The sequence below is a fragment of the Geotrypetes seraphini genome, chromosome 15 (assembly GCF_902459505.1).
Source record: "Geotrypetes seraphini chromosome 15, aGeoSer1.1, whole genome shotgun sequence".
Classification (NCBI taxonomy): domain Eukaryota; kingdom Metazoa; phylum Chordata; class Amphibia; order Gymnophiona; family Dermophiidae; genus Geotrypetes; species Geotrypetes seraphini.
This window is the reverse complement of record NC_047098.1, coordinates 39,156,701-39,178,954: the sequence shown is the minus strand read 5'-3', so window position 1 is coordinate 39,178,954 and position 22,254 is coordinate 39,156,701. Positions and strand designations below refer to the sequence as shown.

The following is a 22,254-nucleotide window of genomic DNA, read 5'->3' as shown; positions in this document are numbered from 1 at the left end:
CTACCATCTTTCCTGGTACCAAGGTCAGACTCACGAGTCTGCAGTTTCCCAAATCACCCCTCGAACCTTTCTTGAAGATCGGTGTAACATTCGCCACCTTCCAGTCTTCCGGAATCCTTCCCGATTTGATCGACAGGTTGGCTATTAGTTGAAGCAGTTCTGCTTTAGCCCCTTTCAGTTCCTTCATTATCCTCAGATGGATGCCATCCGGTCCTATCAATCTGCCCGCATACCTCTTCTCGACTGACCATCAACCCTGTCAGATTCCCGTCTTCGTTTCCCGCGTATAGCCTGTCTGCTTCCAGTATGTTGTGTATATCCTCTTTAGTAAACACAGACGCAAAAAATATGTTTAGTTTGTCAGCGATGGCTATGTATTCCTTTAGCACTCCCTTTATTCCATGGTCATCCAACGGCACCATCATTTCTTTTGCAGGTCATTTCCCCTTAATATATCGAAAGAATGGCTTGAAGTTTTTTGTCATCACAACATAATGAAATATCTTAAGTTTGCAGGGGATGTGCAATTGGGGCAAGTAGGTAAGATGGGTATAATAAAGGCACTGGAATAACTAAAGTTGGTGGCTAAACTGAAGTTAAAATTGTTATATACAGCAAAATAAGATATGTGTAACTATACAGTAAACTACCGTATGTACTTTAATATAACTGAGATTTTTGGGCCAAAAACAAACAGAAAAAAATGGGGGCTCGGTCATATTTGAATCCCATCCACAGGCACACACACACCCCACCTGGGCTTACCTTACTGCCCTAGTGATCCAATGGTATGGGGGACTGGAGCCAGAGTAAACGAACAATTCAACCCTCCCTTCTCCAGTGTCCTATCAGCTCACCTAGCCCATACCCTTCTCCCCACAACAGGCCTACCTTACACCCCTGGTGATCTGGCGGTGAGCCAGAGCGGGAGTGATCCTTCTGTGCTCTTGTCTGTGCAGTTTCTGTAGTAAAATAAGGCTGCCGTGGGTTCCCATGGCAACCTCGCAAAGCTACTGCAGTATTGCAAGGTGGCCACAGAAATTTTCAGCAATTTTTTAAACTAGAGAGACTGCTCCTGCCCTGGGTTATTGTTGGATCAGCGGGACAGTAAAGGTAAGCCTGTAGTGGGACTGGGGGGGAGGGGGGGAGGCGGCAAGCTGGGTGCAGAGCCGACACAAAAGGTCACTGTGGGAAAAGGAGGGAGCTCCCCACACCACTCAACCACCAAGGTGAGACTGGGACCAAAGAAGAGGTGGAGGGGGCAGGCTGGCTGACTGTAGAGCCAGCAGGCAGAACACCTCTGAGAAGGGCGGGATCGCTCCTGCCCCTGTACTTGAATATAAACCAGCTTATATTAGAGTTAACATTTTTCCCCCTAAAAACAAGGGGGGGGAGAGGGTTTCTCTGTTTATATTTGGATGGGTTTATATTCAAATGTATAAGGTAATCCTGAAGTGGTATGAGTAACTGCCTGGTACAGCACAGCACATATTAAAGAGAGATCTAGGCTCTCTTGCTTTCTAAAGTAGAGGCAGACATAACATAGGAATGAGTTCCAGAGCTACTCCTGAGGCAAATTTGCTGGTGGGCATCCTTCTTAGATTTCCTTTGATAAAGGCTTATTTAGGGATGCTCCTTGGGAGAGCTCAGAGGCCCAACTTTTCTTTAAATACATTGGCCCATTTCCTCTGTGATCCTTAAAAATCAGAGACATTTTTTCAATTTCACCCTGTAGAGCAGGGTCTCAAACTTTTTTGAGTTAGGGCACACTAAAGGTAGTGGCCAAGGCTCAAGGCACCCAGAAGTGTGCGGATGTCACCGTGATGACATCATGCACATGCGTGACATCATCACGCTGCCATCCATACATGCGCAGGGGCCCTCCAGACAGGCCCTGAAATGCCAGTAGGGCATGCCAACAGGGAAGTCTAACAAATATCAACCGAGTACCCCCAACCACGGACCTCTCAAACTCCACCCTAGACCCACCTAAACTCTTCCCCAGATCCCACCCCCTTTACTAATTGTAATGTAATTTTTTTCCATTCATTTTTCATATACACACAATATACACAGCAGATATAAATTCTCAAAACTGACACATGTCAATCACTATATATATAGTTTCCCTACCTTTGTTCTCTGGTGACTTTATTTTTCTTTGCTTTTAACTATGTTTTCAGGGCCTTCTTATCCACTGTTTTTCTCTCTGTCTTCACTTTCTGCCTTGCATGCATCTTTTGCATTAACATTCAATATTTCCATTTTCTGCTTTCTTTTCAAAATCAACTATCTCGCTCTCCTTCCCTCCCTATTTCCATGGCCTGACATATCTCTCTTTCCCTCCTTCCCCCCAGTGGTCCATCTCTCTCCTCTCCTTCCCATAATCTGGCATCTCTCTACTACTACTACTACTATTATTTCTTTAGTGCTACCAGACTTCGATCCTTCCCTTCTATTACCTGATCTGATATCCCTCCCTTCCTTTAGTCATCTCTCCTTCCCCTCCCCCCAGTGTAACATTTCTCGTTCCCTTCCTCCTTTCTGGCCCCCCTCCCAGTCCAACATTTTTCCTCCTTTCCACCAGTCCAACATTTTTTCTCTCTTCCTCCTGCATGCTTCTCCCTCCTGGTCCTCTTTCCCTCCCCCAACCAACATCTCTCTCTCCCTCCATGAGTACAACTTTTCACTCTCTGCCCTCTCCCCTTTCCCCAGAGTGTAACATTTCTCCTTCCTTCCTTTCTGTCCTCTTCATCCATCTTACCCTCTCCATGAGTCCAACACTTTCTCCCTCATGCACACTTTCTCTGTGTCCTTGCCTCTTCCCTTGAGTGGCATCCCTCCTTCCTACCCCCCAACCCAACATACTCTCTCTATGCATCATCTCACCCTCCTTTCCAGTGTGTAGCACCTTTCCTTTTCCTCCCTTTCTGCCAGGTCCAGCAATACCCCTTCTCCCTTCCTTTTACCTCCCCCTTGTCCAGCATTACCCCTTCTCCTTTCCCTCCTCCCCCCCCCTTCAGCAGTTCTACTTCCCCCTTCCCTGCTTCCCATGTTCAGCAGTACCCCTTCTCCCTTCCATACCTCTCCTGTCACTGCTAGTGGCAGTTCACTGTGTGCTTTTAACTTTGGCACACAGCTGCCGCTAGTAGTTCAGCCCGGTTTCATTAGGCAGCCTCGGGGCCTTTGCTAGGCCGGCCCGCTTTGATGATGCGATGTGGGCCAGCCTAGCAAAAGCCCCGAGGCTGCCTGATGAAAACGGGCTGAACTACTGTTAGCAGCAGCTGTATGCCGAAGTTAAAAGCACACAGAGCTGCCACTGCTAGTCTGGGGGCACAGAGGAAGACAGGAATCCCAAGGGTGCGGAGACGAGGAAGTCAGGAGTCCCGGCAGATACAGTATCGATCACTGATCAGGCGAACTTTCTCAACGTATGCAGAGAATTATAGCTCCATTTTGTGACCCGATTCCATTCCAATTTAGTCATGTGGAAGGGCATGAAAGTAAGACTTGCAATTTATATGGTTGAGATTGCAGCTGAATTTTCCAACTAAATTTTTGCACTTAATATTATGTTATTTTTAAATAAATTTCAGTATTAGAATTTATTTTGAATATATCATTAAAAACTGTAAATTACCTACCTCCATTACCAAATAAACAGAGTTGGACATTTCCTGAAAGACAAAAGTCCAAAAGGTATCATTAGAAAGTAGATAAGTAGTCAGAATAAACCAGTGGTCTCAAACTCAAACCCTTTGCAGGGCCACATTTTGGATTTGTAGGTACTTGAAGGGCCTCAGAAAAAAATAGTTAATGTCTTATTAAAGAAATGACAATTTTTCATGAGATAAAAAACTCTTTATAGTTTATAAATCTTTCCTTTTGGCTAAGGGCTCCTTTTTAGAGAATGACATGATGGTTGTTACCCACGGCTAGCCACGGGTAACCCGCCAAAACGGTGCCCCAAAAAAAAGGTCACCTCGAGATCGGGGACAAGGCCATTCACTGCCCCGTGAACCGGTGAATGGTTAGCACGCGCGGTGAAGAGCGTTCGATCTGGCAGCCCCCTCTCTTCCGCCGGCCGGCCATGCATCTCCATCCCGCCCTCCTTTTCCCTTACCTTCTCTTGTTGAAACTGGCGATTTCTATAAGGCTATGTGCTGTATTACAGCCGGAGCCTTCAAGTTGCGTCGCATTGCCTGCTGGAAAAGTCTCCTCCGACGCAACTTCCTGTTTCCGGTTGCATCGGAGGAGACTTTTCTAGCAGGCAACCCGACGTGACTTCAAGGCTCTGGCTGTAATACAGCGCATAACCTTATAGAAATCGCCAGTTTCAACAAAAGAAGGTAAGGGAAAGGGAGGGAGGGAGGGAAATCCACAGCTGGCCGGCAGGAGGTAGCTGCTGGACCGCATGAAGGGTGCTGGGGATGGGAGGATGGAGAGGAGAAGACACTGAAGACAGGGTCGGGGCGGTGAAAGGGACAGCGGGGACAGTGATGGGGTGGTGAAGGGGACGGCGAGGTGAAGAGGATGGTGGGACGGGGCAGTGACGGGGACAAAATTTTTCCCCGTGTCATTCTCTACTCCTTTTATCAAGGTGTGGTAGGACACGCGGAATATTGTGCGTTAAACCGCCTGCCGTGCTAGTCGCTAATATTGTAATTTATGGCTAAAGAGACGTATGATCAAGAAACTGTTTTATTTTACTTTTGTGATTATGATAAACATTCCGAGGGCCTCAAAATAGTACCTTGCGGGCCGCGAGTTTGAGACCACTGGTATAAACCATCCTTTATCCAACTAGGAATGTACTTTCTTTAAAAGCAAACCTGCATACATAAGCTCTTGCTAGCAAACAATTATTTAAATAATAACTTAATTAATTTGTGACGCGGGGAGTCCTCAGTGTGAGAGGTCAGCGAAGGGAGATAAATCTGCAGCGCTTTACACAACACCCCCTTAAGAACCTATTGACTATTAATGCTCTTTTTGTATCTTTCAAGTATCTATAGCAGTTATATATTTGGAGAACGTGGGTTGTGGTTCTTTAAAAGCAAAGCAAATACACATACAGATCACCTGGCATTATCATATTGATAAAAGACAGTCAAGATTCAAACATGGCACTTGCTGCAGCTGATTATGGAATAGGAAAAGGGTTATTGCAGAAAACCCTAAATAGTTTAATTATTTTTAAAAGATTTGGCCCACAAGTCTAAGATTTCAGAATCTTTTAAGTATGCAATTCTTACACAGCACTGACTACAGGAATCACTTAGCCCCTTAGAAACCAGATTCCTCTGATTCCTAATACAGAGATCATTTGGTTCTTATGAGGAAATTTACACTAGTATCTGAAGAAGATAATCTTACAGATAATAGATTCTAATGACTGCCATAATGCTTCCCACCCAGTTCAGAAACATCTACTGGAAATTATATTATCAAGGTAAGAACCAAATCTCTTTTTTGGTATAAGGCATGCTGAACCAAGGGTCTTGTATCCACTCCCACGAATCCGGTGTTAAGGTTCCAGGAAGGACAGGGTTTGCAAACCAGAGGCCCAAGCCGCAGAGCACCCGTAAAGAATCTAATATTCAGGTGTGACGAGAGAGAAAACCTGGTACCCTTTGCTCTGAAAAAGGAATCGCCAGTCACTTGAACCTTCAGAGAACCGTCAGTCCCATGTCCAAACCTTCTTGAAGAAAGGACAGTATTGATGACACTGAGACTGTGGCAGAGTCCAGCTTCTCCTTGAGACACCAAAGTTGGAAGGAATCCCACGCCTTGGCATATGCCACAAACATGGCAGGCTTCTTGGCCCTCAGAAGCATACACACTACTAAATCCGAATAGCCTTCTGGCTCAAAGCCATGCTTCTAAGACCAAAGTGAACCGGATTTTATAGCACAATCGTACCCTGACAGAGAAGGCCCTCTAGCAGCTGAAGCCTCAAAGGAGGACTGTCCTGGAGACGCACAAGATCCGCATACTATGGGTGTCGGGGCCAGTCCAGAGCTACCAGGATGACACGTCTCGGGTGTCTGGCTACTCTTCTCAGGACTCTGCCAATCATGGGACAGAGAGGGAATATGTACAGGAACTTGTCTGATGGCCAGGGCTGCACCAGTGTGTCGATCCCTGCACATACATGCTCGTATCTGTGGCTGAAGAAGTGAACTGCTTTCTTGTTCTTCGCCATCACCATGAGGTTAAATTTTGGACTGCCCCAGCAGTTGACAATGGTCTGAAATGCCTGGGGGGAAAGAGACCACTCTCCTGGGTCCAGAGTGTGTCTGCCCGTACATTTTGCACTCTGGTGACATGGGCTGCCAAAATGGCCAGAAGATGAGCTTCCGTCCAACAGAAGAGAACCTTCACCTACTTCTGGGCTGTGGAGTCGGTAGATAAATGTTCCGACTCCTCAGTTTTTTGTACTTCAGACTCCGACTCCGACTCCAGGTACCCGAAATTTCCTCCGACTCCACAGCACTGGTTAATTTTCAGATCGTTAAAATGGAATGTCAAGTTGAGAGAAATGAGCATTTTCGACACCACCTTATTTTTGCTTTTAATCAAGGTTCTAAGGCCGCAGAAGCTGCTCGCAACATTTGCTGAAAGAATCGCTTGTGATTGGTATGCCAAGTTCAAAAATGGAGTCGGTAGATAAATGTTCGACTCCAACTCCTCAGTTTTTTGTACTTCTGACTCCGACTCCAGGTACCCAAAATTTCCTCCGACTCCGACTCCACAGCCCTGCTTCTGGAGCCCGACACTCCTGGTGCCTCCTTGCCTGTTGACATAAGCCACCGCTGTGGAGCTGTCTGAAAACACTATGACTGCCTTGTTTGTTAGCTAGGGCTGACACTGCTTCAGTGCTAGGCAGATGGCTCGGAGTTTCAGCTTATTGATGGACCGACATTAAGACAGAGACCACCACCCCTAAACCAGACAGTCTTCGCAATGCAAGCCCCAGCTCAAAAGGCTGGCATCCATTGTCAGCGTGGTCCAAGAGTTGATCCAAAGTGGTATCCCTGTGGTCAACGACTGTGGACGTAGACACTAGGCCATGCTGCAGAGGACAGCTATCGCAAGACAGAGGGGAGTGTTGTAGGTAAGAACCGCCTCTCTCCTCTTCTCCCCCCTGACTCCCATTATCTCCGCAAGAAGCCTCACCAAACCCAAACCCCTCTATCTCACTACCCTTCTCCCCTCATCTAGGCGCCCCCAGCCCTCTTCGATTCCCCGCCAAATACAGCTCTCGCCCTCAGATGCCCCCATCTTATTTCCAGCTCCCAGCCCAAGGTGGAACTCCCCCCTCACACAATAACACTATGGCATCCTGCACAACCAAACTTTTACTCGTCCTCTTATTGCTCTGAACAAACTGGAAAACATTTGGCTATCACCTTTCCCCAATTCCAATAGTAACAGCACCCACCCAGGAAACTCCACTCTCCAAGATATCTGACAGAATGCTCATTGGCTACCCAAGAAAGCATCCCACCAGTGGCGTACCTAGGGTATGTGTCACCCAGGGCCCATCATTTTTTGACACACCCCCCCCCACCCACCCTCCATGTAAAAAATATTTTTTGTAATAACCATGAAACGGTATAAATGGTCAGAATAGAAACAGGGAGTGAAAATATTCTTTTATTGAACCTCATATATGTAACCATTATTCCAAACATAACATAACATAAATTATGTCTGAATTGTCATGACATCAGAAGTACGTATGGAGTAGTTGCAGGTGATGCTTGGGACAGTTCTGATTGTGTTAGTTCGGTTTTATGTGTTTTTTGAATAAAAGGGTTTTTATTTCTTTTTTGAAGGTTTTGTAGTCTGTGGTCGAGGTCAATAGGTTGTAGAGTTGGGGGTCGAGTTTTAGGAGGTTGTCGAACAGTTTTTTTCTTTTGACGTTTTTGGTTGGAGGGTGTGTGAATGGTGTGCGAGTTCTCCTATGTCTGGTTGAGGTGGATTTAATTATTTAGCTGAAGAAATTAGTTTCCCCCCCCCCCATTCTACACACATTAATTCTCTTCCATTTTTGTTCCCATTATAAAAAACACTGATAAGTTCCCAGAAAAAAAATACATTAAAATAAGAAGTGAAACCAAAGGCCCCTACAGATGAGAACATAACATAAGAATAGCCTAACTGGGTCAGACCAATGGTTCATCATGCCCAGTAGTCCATTCTCATGGTAGCCAATCCAGGTCACTAGTACCTGGTCAAAACCCAAAGAGTAGCAACATTCCACGCTACCAATCCAGGGCAAGCAGACACTTCGCCATGTCTTAATAACAGACTATGGACTTTTCCTCCAGGAATTTGTCCAAATCTTTCTTAAAACCAGCTAAGCTATCTGCTTTTACCATAACTTCTGGCCACTTCATTTTTAAGCTTAGATCTTTCCTTCCAAACAGAGACCTTGCTAGGTGCCTTGCTAGATGTGAAATACAACACAAGGGAACTTCACACGGACTTAGCTGTGCAGGAAATGTGAATCTCCTCATACACCCACCTATAGTGCAAAAATGTGCAAAAGTCTGTTTTTTTCTTTCGATCACTAGATAGCCTAATGCCACACAAGCAGCATAAGAACATAAGAACTGCCATCTCCGGATCAGACCTTCGGTCCATCAAGTCCGGCGATCCGCACACGCGGAGGCCCTGCCAAGTGTACACCTGGCGTAATTTATAGTCCACCATATCTTTATATGCCTGTTACAAAAGGTCATTGCTAAGGTTAACAAAGTTTCCTTCCTTGGACCACAAGGAGATACTGACAAACCACTGGAAGAGATCCCCAAAACAACTACCTAGACACAATACCCAAAGACCCACTCAGTGTGTGAACCAATTGAGTGGAGTGGACTAACTGGGGGGTGGAAATGGGCTCGGAGTTTGCTCAGGAGAATTTCCCAGACCACCTCTTCCTCTCAACACATTGACACACTGCCGTCACCACCACCACCACCACTAAAAACACCTCACTGGGTAGGCCAGCAATACTTATAAACTTTATAAAACACATTATTATATTTTTTTATAAAGCACATATTTTAACTGAACTCTGACATACTCAGCCTTTCCATTCACAAAAATAGAAGGAAGAAAAGTTCCTATTTCCTGCTGTCTCATGTCCCCGGCCTATACAATATTTTTCTTCTGCAGACCCTTCAAAAGTCTGACCAAATCCTCATTTCACTTGCATTATAAAGTACTGAGGATGCCATCTCTCCCCAATCCCAGGTCCTAAAGTCTGAGACAGTAGCGCAAACTGCCCGATTCAGGAAGAAAAATTTCGATTCAGCCTATTTAATTGGTTTTTCGATTCGATTTTCCTGCCCAGTTGGGTGATTTTTTTCAAAAATCCTGGTGGGGTTTATAGCTTTTTCACCCCCTTTGGCTTCTCCTAACCACACTGGCGCTGTGGTGTAAATAAAATAAAGAAACAAAAAGGACTTTTCCTCTCTCTGTTAAATCCTAGGGTTTGCGGTCTAACACCAGCTCTGGCAGGATACACATTTCAAATCTGACATATTGTAATCATAAAACAGAAAATAAAATTAATTTTTCTACCTTTTGTTGTCTGGTTATTTTTCAAATCTTGTTGGTCCCAGGCTCTGGTTGTCTTCTGATAACTTGCTTGCCAGGGTCTCCTTCTTTCTTCATGTTAACCATCCATCTGCCATCTCTGTCCTCCCTTTCCATTTCCCTTCCCTCCCCAGGAAGTCTGGTATCTTTCCTTTTTTTCATCTCCCTCCACAGATCCACCTTTTCTTAACTACCCTTTCATCCGGCATTTCTCCCTCCTTCCCCACCACCCCAGGGCCCACCATCTCTCCCCTTTCTTTTCCCAATTACCCTCCTATCCAGTATCTCTATCCTTCCTCCAAACCATCCCTTGTGTCCAATTTCTCTCCCTTTCTGTTCCTTCCCTCCCTAAATCCCATGGTCCATCATCTCTCTCCCTCTCCTCTATTTCCAGACCCATTTCTTCCCCCCCAAAGTCTGGCATATGCACATCTCTTTGAACACCCCCTTCCTTCTGTGTACTTCTACATCAGGGTCCCCCCCAAAGGCCTGTCCCCCCCCTTGAAGGCCTGCACCCCCACGAAGGCCTGCACCCCCCTCGAAGGCCTGTCCCACCCCCTTGTAGGCATGTCCCACCCCTTAAAGGCCTGCCTGCCTGTCCCCCCCCTTAAAGGCCTGCCTGTCCCCCCCCCCCTTAAAGGCCTGCACCCCCCGAAGGCCTGCACCCCCCCCGAAGGCCTGTCCCACCCCCCTGTCCCCCCTTAAAGGTCTGCCTGCCTGCCTGTCCCCCCTTGAAGGCCTGCCTGCCTGTCCCCCCCGAAAGCCTGTCTCCCCCCATGAAGGCTTGTCCCCCCCTTTAAGGCCTGCATCTCCCCCTGAAGGCTTGTCCCTCCCCTTGAAGGCCTGCACCCCCCCGAAGGCCTGCACCCCCCCGAAGGCCTGCACCCCCCCGAAGGCCTGTCTCCCCCTTGAAGGCCTGTCTCCCCCTTGAAGGCCTGTCTCCCCCTTGAAGGCCTGTCTCCCCCTTGAAGGCCTGTCTCCCCCTTGAAGGCCTGTCCCCTCCTTGAAGGTCTGTCCCCTCCTTGAAGGTCTGTCCCACCCCCTGTCCCCCCCCTTAAGGCCTGCCTGCCTGTCCCCCCCCAAAGCCTGTCTCCCCCCATGAAGGCTTGTCCCCCCCCCCCTTTAAGGCTTGCATCTCCCCCTGAAGGCCTGCCTGCCCGCCCCACCCCGAAGGACCGCTCGCCCCCCCTCCCTCCTCCCATCCAGACATCCGTTTCTTCCCCTCTGGCCTCTCCGCACCATTTAGAGTAGAAGCAGCCTGCAGCAAGATCGCGATGTCAGCGATCTTGAGCTGCTTGTGCTGTCCTCCGCCGCAGACCCGCCCCCCTCCTCTGACGTCAGTGGAGGGGGCAGGACCGCGGCGGAGGACAGCATGAAGCAGCGCAAGATCGCTGACATTGCGATCTTGCTGCAGGCTGCTTCGGTACTCTTAATGGTGCGGGGAGGCCAGTGAGGAAGAATCAGACGTCGGGGGGGGGGGGGGAACGGACGCCGGAGCACCCCCTCAGGGCTCGCACCCGGGGCGGAACGCCCCCCCCCCCCTTGGTACGCCATTGCATCTCACCCATATGGGGAAGAAAACCTCCTCCCAAGGCAAGGACGACAGCTCATAAAACCTCTCCCACTGCAAGAAACCTCCTCCACCCAAAGTACATCTCCAATCCTCACACAAAGTACACCTCAATCACATGTGCGTACATGAACATAAGATCGATTGGCCCAAAGGCAGACCTAATAAAAGATTGGATAGTTAAAGAACAGATAGGCTGCCTGGACGAGGGGGACAGGAAAGGAGTAGTAAAGGAGGAAAAAGAAGTAGCGGACAGATTAAACATGTTCTTCTCGTCGGTCTTCACAAAGGAGGACACATCCAATGTACCAGAACCGGAAAAATTTTTTAAGGGGGACCAAGAGGATAAACTATCGTGCATGGAGGTAAGCCTCGAAGACGTACTCAAACAGATAGACAAGCTAAAAACTGACAAATCTCCGGGCCCGGACGGAATCCACCCAAGAATACTAAAAGAACTTAGAGACGAAATAGCGGAGTTACTGCAGCAGATTTGCAAACTATCCTTAAAAACGGGGGTAATACCAGAGGACTGGAGGATAGCAAATGTTACACCTATCTTCAAGAAGGGATCCAGAGGCGACCCGGGGAATTACAGACCGGTCAGCTTAACCTCAGTTCCGGGGAAGATGGCTGAAGCGATAATCAAGGACAGTATCAATGAGCATATAGAAAGAAATAAGCTGATGAGAACAAGCCAGCATGGTTTCTGTACTGGAAGATCTTGCCAAACGAACCTGCTGCACTTCTTCGAAGGGATAAGCGGACATTTGGACAAAGGCAACCTCATAGACATAGTATACCTGGACTTCCAGAAAGCCTTTGACAAAGTACCTCACAAGCGCCTACTAAGGAAACTGTGGAACCACGGGGTGGAAAGAGACATACACAGATGGATCGGAAACTGGCTGGCGAACAGGAAGCAGAGGGTAGGAGTAAAGGGACACTATTCTGACTGGAAAGGGGTCACGAGTGGGGTCCCACAGGGGTCGGTGCTGGGACCACTGCTATTCAATATATTTATTAATGACCTGGAAACAGGGACAAAGTGCGAAGTTGTTAAATTTGCAAATGACACAAAACTCTCCAGTAAGGTTAGATCTGTAGAGGAATGTAAAGAACTTCAAATGGACCTGAACAGACTGAGTGATTGGACAAATAAATGACAGATGAGCTTCAATGTAGAAAAATGTAAAGTTATGCACATAGGGAAAGGGAACCCAATGTACAACTACACAATGGGGGGGATGGTACTGGGGGAAGGCAACCTAGAAAAGGACTTGGGGGTTTTGGTAGATAGAACAATGATGCCAGCGGCACAGTGCGCTGCGGCCTCAAAAAAGGGAAACAGAATGTTGGGCATTATCAAAAAAGGTATCACTACAGGAACCAAGGAAGTTATCCTCCCGCTGTATAGGGCGATGGTGCGACCGCATCTGGAGTACTGCGTTTCGTACTGGTCGTCGTACCTTAAGAAGGATATGGCGATTCTCGAGAGGGTCCAAAGGAGAGCGACAAAAATGATAAAGGGCATGGAAAACCTCTCATATGCTGAGAGGCTGGAGAAGCTGGGGCTCTTCTCCCTGGAAAAGCAGAGACTTAGAGGGGATATGATAGAAACTCATAAGATCATGAAGGGTATAGTGAAGGTAGAGAGGGGCAGATTCTTCAGACTAGCAGGGGCAGCAAAAACTAGAGGGCACTCAAAAAAATTGAAGGGAGATAGGTTTAAAACAAATGCTAGGAAGTTCTTCTTCACGCAGAGGGTGGTGAACGCCTGGAATACACTTCCAGAGGAGGTGGTAAAGCAGAGTACGACTTTGGGGTTCAAAAGGGGATTGGACGAGTTCATGAAGGAAAAGGGGATCCATGGGTACAATTAGAGGGTTACTATACAGTACAGAAGGCTGTAAATTAATAGAGTAGTAGAGAAAAAGATCACTACAGGTCATTGACCTGGGGGGCCGCCGCGGGAGCGGACTGCTGGGCGTGATGGACCTATGGTCTGACTCAGCAGAGGCAATACTTATGTGCTTTTCCTAGCCGAAACCTGGCTTACCTCCGACTCGGACCCAATCATAACAGAATTCTGTCCCAGGGGATACAAACTTGAACTAGTTTGCCGAGAAAAAAAAAGTGAGGTGGAGGACTGGCCATCATAGTAAAAAACAACCTTAACATAAAAGTTCCAGACAAACACTCCACCCTCCACTTGGATCTACTAGCCTGTCAACTTTCCAGCGACTCACTTAAAGGCACCATAACCTGCATCCTATGCTACATTACGCCAGGAAAATGGAACGCCACAAAACATGAACTGGAAGACTTCATCTTCCAGAACTCTTTAACCTTAACACATAATCTGCTTCTCGGAGACATCAACCTCCACCTAGAAGACCATGCCTCCAAACAAGTCGATGGCATACTCTCATACTTCAATGCACTTTCTTACCAAATCCTTCACCCTCAACCCACGCACAAAAAAGGCCACCAACTTGATATTGCTGCTTACATGTCCCAACATCCCCACACACCAGACCTTCATATCTCTAACGGGGCCTGGCACTCCTCCCTCTGGTCAGACCACTACAAATTTACCTTCATCATCAACTGGGCTCAAAGCATAAACAAACACGAACCCCATAAAACTTCCTTCAAAACCCGACAAAAAATTGAACCCACCACATTCTGGAGCAAAGCAGACCCCACAATCACCTCCATAGACCCTAACGAATTCATATGCCAGTGGCGCACCCTAAGCGAAACAATCCTGAATGAGCTAGCCCCAGTAAAATTAAACACAAGATCTGCAGATCGTCTGACAAATGGTTCGACACTGAACTTCTCCAACTAAAAAGACACTGCAGACACCTCGAAAGAGTCTGGAAAAAAAAAGAACCAAGAACACATCAAAGTAGCATGGAGAAGCCTAATAAAACAATACAAGGCCAAACTTAAGGAAAAACGAAAAGCTTACTACTCAAAGCTAGTTGGTACAGAAATCCTAGACACAAAGAAACTTTTCCAACTAGTAAAAAAATCTCACTGACACCAAGCCATTCCTAGCCACACAAGGAACCTGCCCACCAACAGCCACCCAATTAGCAGACTACTACAAAAACAAGATCATCTCAATCAGATCCTCCTTCATCAATGCACTAACCCACCTTGACGAGATAATAATAAACCCTACAACAGGAGACGCCACAGCAGCAGGCAGGTACTGGACCAACTTCCTAGCAGTACAATGGTCTGACCTGAACAGACTCTACAAAAAATACAGCCAAGCGTCATGCGACCTGAACAACTGCCCCTCATATCTGCTAACAAATGCCTCCCCCATATTTAGAGCTAGCCTCATGCAATGGATCCATACCACATTCACGGAAGGTCAATTCCCACAAGACCAAGGGGAAATCATAATCACCCCAATACTGAAAGACCACAAAGGCCCAATAGACTCCCCTTCCAACTATAGACCCAGAGCCTCAATACCATTATATGTTAAACTAATAGAAGGTTTCGTTGCACAATACCTCACCAACTACCTCAAAGACCACAACCTACTCCACCCCACACAATCGGGGTTTAGAACCTACCACAGTACAGAGACACTTCTAGCATCCCTACTTGATATAACCCAACAACACCTCAGCAAAGGAAGAAGGATGCTAATAATTCAACTCGACCTCTCTGCCGCATTTGACTTGGTAGACCACACCATACTTTTTCAGATACTAGAAGCCATAGGGATCTCAGGCGGGGTCTACAATTGGTTCCAAGGTTTCCTCAAAACAAGAACATACAGAGTAAAAACAAAAGATCTTCGGCCCCCTGGTCTAACCCCTGTGGAGTTCCTCAAGGGTCACCACTGTCACCCATGCTCTTCAACCTCTTCTTACTTGGTACTATTCTAGACAACCTAGAAGTAACTTCATTCAGTTACGTAGATGACATAACCCATACTCCTCCCCTTCGACTCAGACTCCACTTCAACAGACAACCTGAAAAAAATACTAGAAGCAGTGGAAAAATGGATGTTAGACCACAAACTGAAGCTCAACCCGGACAAAACAAAATTTCTATTGCTTGAAAAGGACAAAACCCCATCCATAACCGAACTAGAAATAAACGCCACCAAATACTCCATACAGCCTGCTCTTAAACTCCTAGGAGTAACGATAGACAGATGCTGCACCTTGCAGGTTCAAATCAACAAGATCACTCAAAAAGCATTCTTTACCATGCGCAATCTACAAAAAATAAGAAAATTCTTCAAAAAAGAGCAATATAGACTCATAGTCCAATCCCTAATCCTAAGTCTGCAATATCCTCTACCTACCTTGCCCCACAAACTTAATAAAACAATTACAGACTGTACAAAACACAGCCCTCTGATTGATCTATTCACTTGGAAAATTTGACCACATCACCAATGCCTACCTAGATTCTCACTGGCTACCTATACAAGCTCGTATTTAATTCAAAGCATTAAATGGAACTGCACCCACCCATCTAATCAACCGCCTAATTCGGAACCTCTCATCCAGACAAAGGAGAACCCAATCCCCATTTTCCTATCCCCCTTTCAAAGGAACTCAGCGCAAAAGGATGTATGACTATCTGCTAGCAACTCAAGCAGCAAAACTGGACCCCCTAATCTCCAACCTGCTGACATGAACAAGTGACTTTAAATCTTTCCGAAAAGAAATCAAAACCCTGTTATTCAAAAAATTTATCCAGACATCTTAACTCCCTCTTCCTTCCCCCCACCCCCCGATATCTCTCCCCTCAACCTCTCTTCTCTTCCCGTAATATTCCCCTATAACTCAAAGCTTCCAGCATCCACTACGTAACTTCTCTGAAATGTAATCCTTATTCTTCTACCTATCTTTTAATCCCTCCTCACGACTCTACTATATAACCAGCTCCTTAAATTGTAATTTTTCCTGGAATGTCCAGTCATCTTTTGATGTAATCTGCCTTGAACTGCAAGGTACAGGCGGAATAGAAGTCAGTAATGTAATGTAATGCAATATGTGCTCTTGCCCAAGGCAACACTTATCGTGGCAGCCATTGAACCCAGAACCTGAATGCATTCCCAGGAAGACGGGCTCTGCTTCGCCAGGACAGTCAAAATTTGTTCCCAAAGCTTTTGTTTGCGTGCATCTGGAAGAAAACACTTGGCCACTCTCCGTGTCGAATCTGACACCCAGTTACTCCAGCAACTGAACTGGCTGCAACTGACTCTTTTTCAAGCTGACAATCCAGCCCAGACTCTGAAGACGACCTGGACCACTCTCTCCGTTTCATCCTTTGAGGAGGCTCTGATGAGCTAGTCATCCAAATAAAGGTGGACAAGCCAACCCATTTTGCGGAGGTGGGCTGCCACCACAACCATCACCTTGGTGAAGTTCTTTGGTGCTGTGGCCAAGACCAAAGGGCAGAGCCGTGAATTAAAAATGCTGTTCCAGGACATGAAATTGCAGGAAACCCCTGTGATCCGCAAAAATGGGGATGTGTAGATAAGCCTCCATCAAGTCCAAAGCTGGCAGAAACTCCCCTGGCTGTACAGAGGCAATGACCAACTGAAACGTCTCCATAAGAAAACGGGGCACTTTGAGAGCCACATTGACGTACTTGAGGTCCAGGATCAGCCTCCAATCCTCAAAGCTTTTCTTGGGCATGATAAAGTATATGGAGTATCTGCTGGAGCCTGAGTCCACATCTGGCACCAGTTCAATCACTGGAATATCTAGCAATCTGCTTAGGGTCGCTGGACCTGGGCAGCTCTTCCCAGTTGGTCTACTGGAGTCCACAAACCAGGCAGAGAGAGTGTGAGCAAACTCTAACTTGCAGCTGTCCCTGATAATCTCTGGCACCCACTGCTCGGTTGTGATAGCTTCCCAGCCAGCATCTGATCTTGCACAGAGGGGCTGGAGACCTGGCGGTCATTGGAATTTCTTGGGCTGCCCTCCTGGCCACAAGGTGGAGCCCTGGAACTTTCTAGAACTAGATGAATCTCCATCATGGGTTCTGAAAGGATCTCCGGGAAGAGGATCCAGAGGAGAAATGGAGCGAATGGTGCAAGCCTCGAAAGGACCTAAGGAATTGCCCTTTTGCAGTCCGAGGCCTGTTGTCCGGAAGAGATCTCAGACGGCGGTCCTAAACACTAACCATGATATCATCCAACCTCTGGTCGAATAGCACCTTGTTTCAAGTTTATTTAAAATTTCTTATACCACCCAATCAATCTTCTAGGCGGTGTACAAAGTCATAAAAACATACTTTGACTAAAATACATATTTAAGATGACAAAACATGATGGCTGAATATGGGGACTTTTCAGGTTTTCGGCTGAATCTCAAGAAGTCCTTGTCCCTTCCTACCCTCCCGGAGCTTCAGGACACCTGGCCGGGGGTCTTCCTGCTGAAATGGGCTGAGGTAAGTAAACACCGATCTGGGTTAGGGGAGAGTATGCTCACATTATAATTCTGGGTCACATTGTAATTCTGGGTCTAAGGGGAATACACATTGCAAATTGTACTAAAGGAGTTCAGGTAGCCCAAGTGGGAATACCCCCACAGGGTACACACATTTCCGAGTCTGGGATAGGAACACACTGTAGTTCTGGGTCTGGGGAGTCCGGGATAGGTGCACGTTGTAACTCTGGTTCTAGGGAAAGTACAAAACATGCGAATAATGCTAAAGGTGTCCAAGTAGCTCAAGCGGGAACATCCCCACTGAGACTCAACAAACATACAATATGGAGGGCTATGTACATAAACGCCCACAGTCTGGGAAACAAGATCCTGGAATTAGAAACAGAAATGAGGAATGCCGACCTGGATGTGGTGGCGATATCTGAGACCTGGCTCACGGACTCCCATAGGTGGGACATGGTCATACCGGGTTACAACTTGCTTCGCCGGGACAGGGAGGGCAAAATGGGAGGAGGTGTAGCATTATATACTAAAGATGACATTAAGGTCACCAGAATCACAGATGTCCACTACACTGGGGAATCCCTTTGGGTAATTTGGCCAGAGGGAAGGACAAATGCCTGTATCTTGGCGTAATATACAGACCTCTCCAAGACAACAGGATGACCTAGATATGGAATTAATCAAAGATATAGAGAATATCACCTTGCGTGGGGACACAGTATTGTTAGGTGACTTCAACATGCCTGATGTGGATTGGGACACGCTTTCCTCTGCTTCCGGCAGCAGCAGGAGGCTATTAAACTCTATGAAGGGAGCAAGACTCAGGCAACCAACAAGGGATCAGGCAATACTAGACCTGATACTTACCAATGGAGAAAGTGTCACAGAGGTCTCGGTGGGCGACACATTGGCCTCCAGTGACCACAACATGGTATGGTTCAATCTCAGGAAAGGTTTCACTAAATCTACCACACTGACCAAGGTCCTCAAATTCAAGGACACAAACTTCAAAGAAATGGGAGACTTCGTTCACCAGGCGCTACAAAGCCAAGCAGAAACCGATAACGTGGAAGAACTGTGGTCGACTTTGAAAGCCACCATACAAGAAGCAACAAACCGCTATGTTAAATCAGTAAGTAAACGGCGAAGGAACAATAAGCCACAGTGGTTCTCTGCGGAGATTTCGGACCTCATCAAGGAGAAGAAAAAAGCATTCATCTCTTACAAACAATCAGGGAAACAGGACTCTAGGGAAGTCTATCTGGCCAAGTCAAAAACCGCCAAAACAGCAGTTAGGGAGGCCAAATTCTGCATGGAGGAGTCTCTAGCGAAGAACATCCAGAAAGGAGATAAATCCTTCTTCAGGTATATCAGTGACAGAAATAAGAACTCAGGCGGGATAGTACGCCTTAGGAAACCAGACGGAGACTACGTAGAAGCGGACTCGGAAAAAGCCCAACTGTTAAATGAATACTTCTGCTCAGTCTTCACCCGCGAGGCACCAGGTCTTGGCCCTCAGCTACAGACAAGGGTTGACGCAGATGACCCGTTTAGTAATTTCGAGTTTACACCCAGCGATGTCTACTGCGAGCTGTCAAAGCTTAAGGTTAACAAGGCAATGGGGCCTGACAACCTACACTCCAGGGTGATCAGGGAGTTGTGTGATGTCTTGGCGGAACCGCTATCCGCGCTCTTCAATCTCTCCCTTAGTACGGGTAACGTCCCGTTGGACTGGAAGACGGCTAACGTCATTCCACTCCACAAGAAAGGCTCCAAGATGGAGACAGCAAACTACAGACCGGTGAGTCTCACATCAATAATGTGCAAACTAATGGAAACTCTAATCAAACGCCAACTGGATACGATCCTGAACGAGGAGAATCTACGGCACAGGTGTCAAAGTCGGTCCTCGAGGGCCGGAATCCAGTCGGGTTTTCAGGATTTCCCCAATGAATATGCATGAGATCTATGTGCATGCACTGCTTTCAATGCATATTCATTGGGGGAAATCCTGAAAACCCGACTGGATTATGGCCCTCGAGGGCCCCTGATCTACGGGATCCCCGTCAACATGGATTTACTAAGGGGAGATCCTGCCAATCCAACCTGATCAGCTTCTTTGAATGGGTGACGAGGAAGCTGGATGTTGGGGGAGTCCCTGGACATCGTATACCTGGATTTCAGTAAAGCATTCAATAGCGTACCACACCGCAGGTTGCTGAGCAAGATGAGTTCTATAGAATTGGGCAACACATTGATGAAATGGATTGGGAACTGGCTTGGAGGTAGGCTTCAGAGGGTAGTGGTGAACGGCACCCCCTCCGAAATGACGGAGGTAATCAGTGGAGTGCCGCAGGGCTCGGTCCTGGGCCCGATCCTATTCAACATCTTTATAAGAGACTTGGCAGAAGGGCTGCGAGGTAAAATAACATTATTCGCCGATGACGCCAAACTAAGCAATGTAGTGGGCAAAAGCACAACAGACATAAATTCAATGTCCGACAACATGATGCACGACCTACTCCTACTGGAGCGTTGGTCTAGGTCCTGGCAACTCAGCTTCAATGCCAAAAAATGCAAAATCATGCACTTGGGCAGCCAAAATCCATGCAAGGCTTACACCCTTAATGGCGAGATCCTAACAAGAACTGAATCAGAACGAGACTTAGGGGTGATCGTCAGTGAGAACATGAAGACTGCCAATCAAGTGGAGCAAGCTTCATCCAAGGCAAGGCAAATCATAGGTTGCATACGCAGGAGTTTCGTCAGCCATAAGCCTGAAGTCATTATGCCATTGTATAGATCCATGGTGAGGCCCCACCTGGAATACTGTGTGCAATTCTGGAGGCCACATTACCGTAAGGATGTGCTGAGACTGGAGTCGGTCCAGAGAATGGCCATCCGGATGGTCTCGGGACTCAAGGATCTCTCATACGAGGAACGGCTGGATAAGTCGCAGCTGTACTCACTCGAGGAACGCAGAGAGAGGGTTGACATGATCGAGACATTCAAGTATCTCACGGGCCGCATCGAGGTGGAAGAAGATATCTTCTTTTTCAAGGGTCCCGCGGCAACAAGGGGGCATCCGTGGAAAATCAGGGGCGGGAAACTGCACAGGGACACCAGGAAATTCTTTTTCACTGAAAGGGTGGTTGATCGCTGGAATAGTCTTCCACTTCAGGTTATTGAGGCCAGCAGCGTGCCTGATTTTAAGGCCAAATGGGATAGACACGTGGGATCTATTCACAGAGAAGGGTTTTTGTTAGATAAATATGAGGCCTTTCGTTTTCCCCTGGAGGTAGGTCGGTTATTTTTGCGGAAAGCTAGCTTAGTGGCTAAGAAGATTATTTTGGGGGAATGGGTTTCGGATCGAGCTCCTTCTTATTGGGCTTGGCATAACTCTGATGCTTCTTGAGAGGGGTCGAGTGTGTCATTCTTTGCGTCAATCGAAGTTCTTTTTGCAGCTCTGGGGTCCTTATATTTACTCTGTCTCCTCGAGCCTGCAGTTTGATTCTTAATACTTTGCCTATTTGATTCCTGAGTGATGAGGGGTTCACGGCCTTGGGGTGGCCTCTTCCCGGCTTTTCTCCTTTTTTTTTTCTCTCTTTTTTCCTCGGGAGGTCTATTTTCTGCTTTTTGGGGCTCTTCAGAGTCCAGGGCCCTGAAAGTTCTGCTTTTGCTTGGTTTCTGTTCTGACCTTCCTTCTTGAGTTGTTGGTTTTTTTTCCTTTTTTCTTTTGATTCTGGTTGGGTGGGGGGAGGGGGGGGGGTTCTGGGGCTTGGGATATCGTTGCTGTGTGGCTTTTGGTGCACCTGTATGTTTTTTTCTGATGTGTTTGTGTTCATTGCCTCGTTCTTTGCCTCTGCTGTGCTCCATTCACCATTGTTACCTGTAACCCTCTCCTCGTGGGCTGAGGTCTTTCGGACACCAGGACCTGGGCTTATTCCCGCATTGTTAATGTGTTGATATCCTGTTGCTATGGGGGGGACTTGTCTATGGGGGATGGGTTCTATTGTGGTTGCTCTCCAACATTTGATGATATTCCGTTTGCTCTTTTTTGGATTTTATCCTCCTTGTTGTTATGCCTTGTTGTCTGCTGTTTTATTGTTGGTGCCTATTTTCATCAATAAAAATTGTTTGACCTTAAGATGATAAAACATCATTAAAAATAATATTTTTTTTTTTAAGTTCAATCAGTTTTATTAGCATTTTTAAAAACATTTAAAACAAAGACAAACGGGAACAAAAGGTAAAAGGGCAAGAACTACAATAATCAAGTAGAAAGAAAACATATAGGGAACAAAACAAAAGGAGTAGCTAAAAATAAAAATCAAGCTATGTTGCCCTGAAAAGGACATTTAGGTCTCGAAGGCATCAAGAAAGAGGAAGCCTGCCGAGAGGCTTTGGACATGGAACCCCAGCCCAATGTCTAATCCACAATATTTGGCAGGCAGACACAGAATAAGCAGAGACCTTGCACACCACACTGAGGTCATGCAGAGAATCAGCACATAGTCAACTCCCATCAGCAACAGCTGGGACAGGGGCCCTGAAGACGCTCCTCCAGGGTCACACAATTTAGAAAGGCATACCTGAGCAACAAAGGAGGCTGCTGAAGTAGTCTTAATC

At 46.9% G+C, this 22,254-nt stretch overlaps 1 protein-coding gene across 1 annotated transcript in view; it reads right to left on the bottom strand.

The window, feature by feature from the left end:
• ULK2 (unc-51 like autophagy activating kinase 2) overlaps positions 1 to 22,254 on the bottom strand; it is a 252,205-nt gene that overhangs the window by 148,345 nt on the left and 81,606 nt on the right. The window contains exon 4 of the mRNA XM_033921554.1: positions 3,645 to 3,677. Coding sequence (XP_033777445.1) covers positions 3,645 to 3,677 — 33 coding nt within the window. The remainder of the gene's footprint in view (positions 1 to 3,644; positions 3,678 to 22,254) is intronic.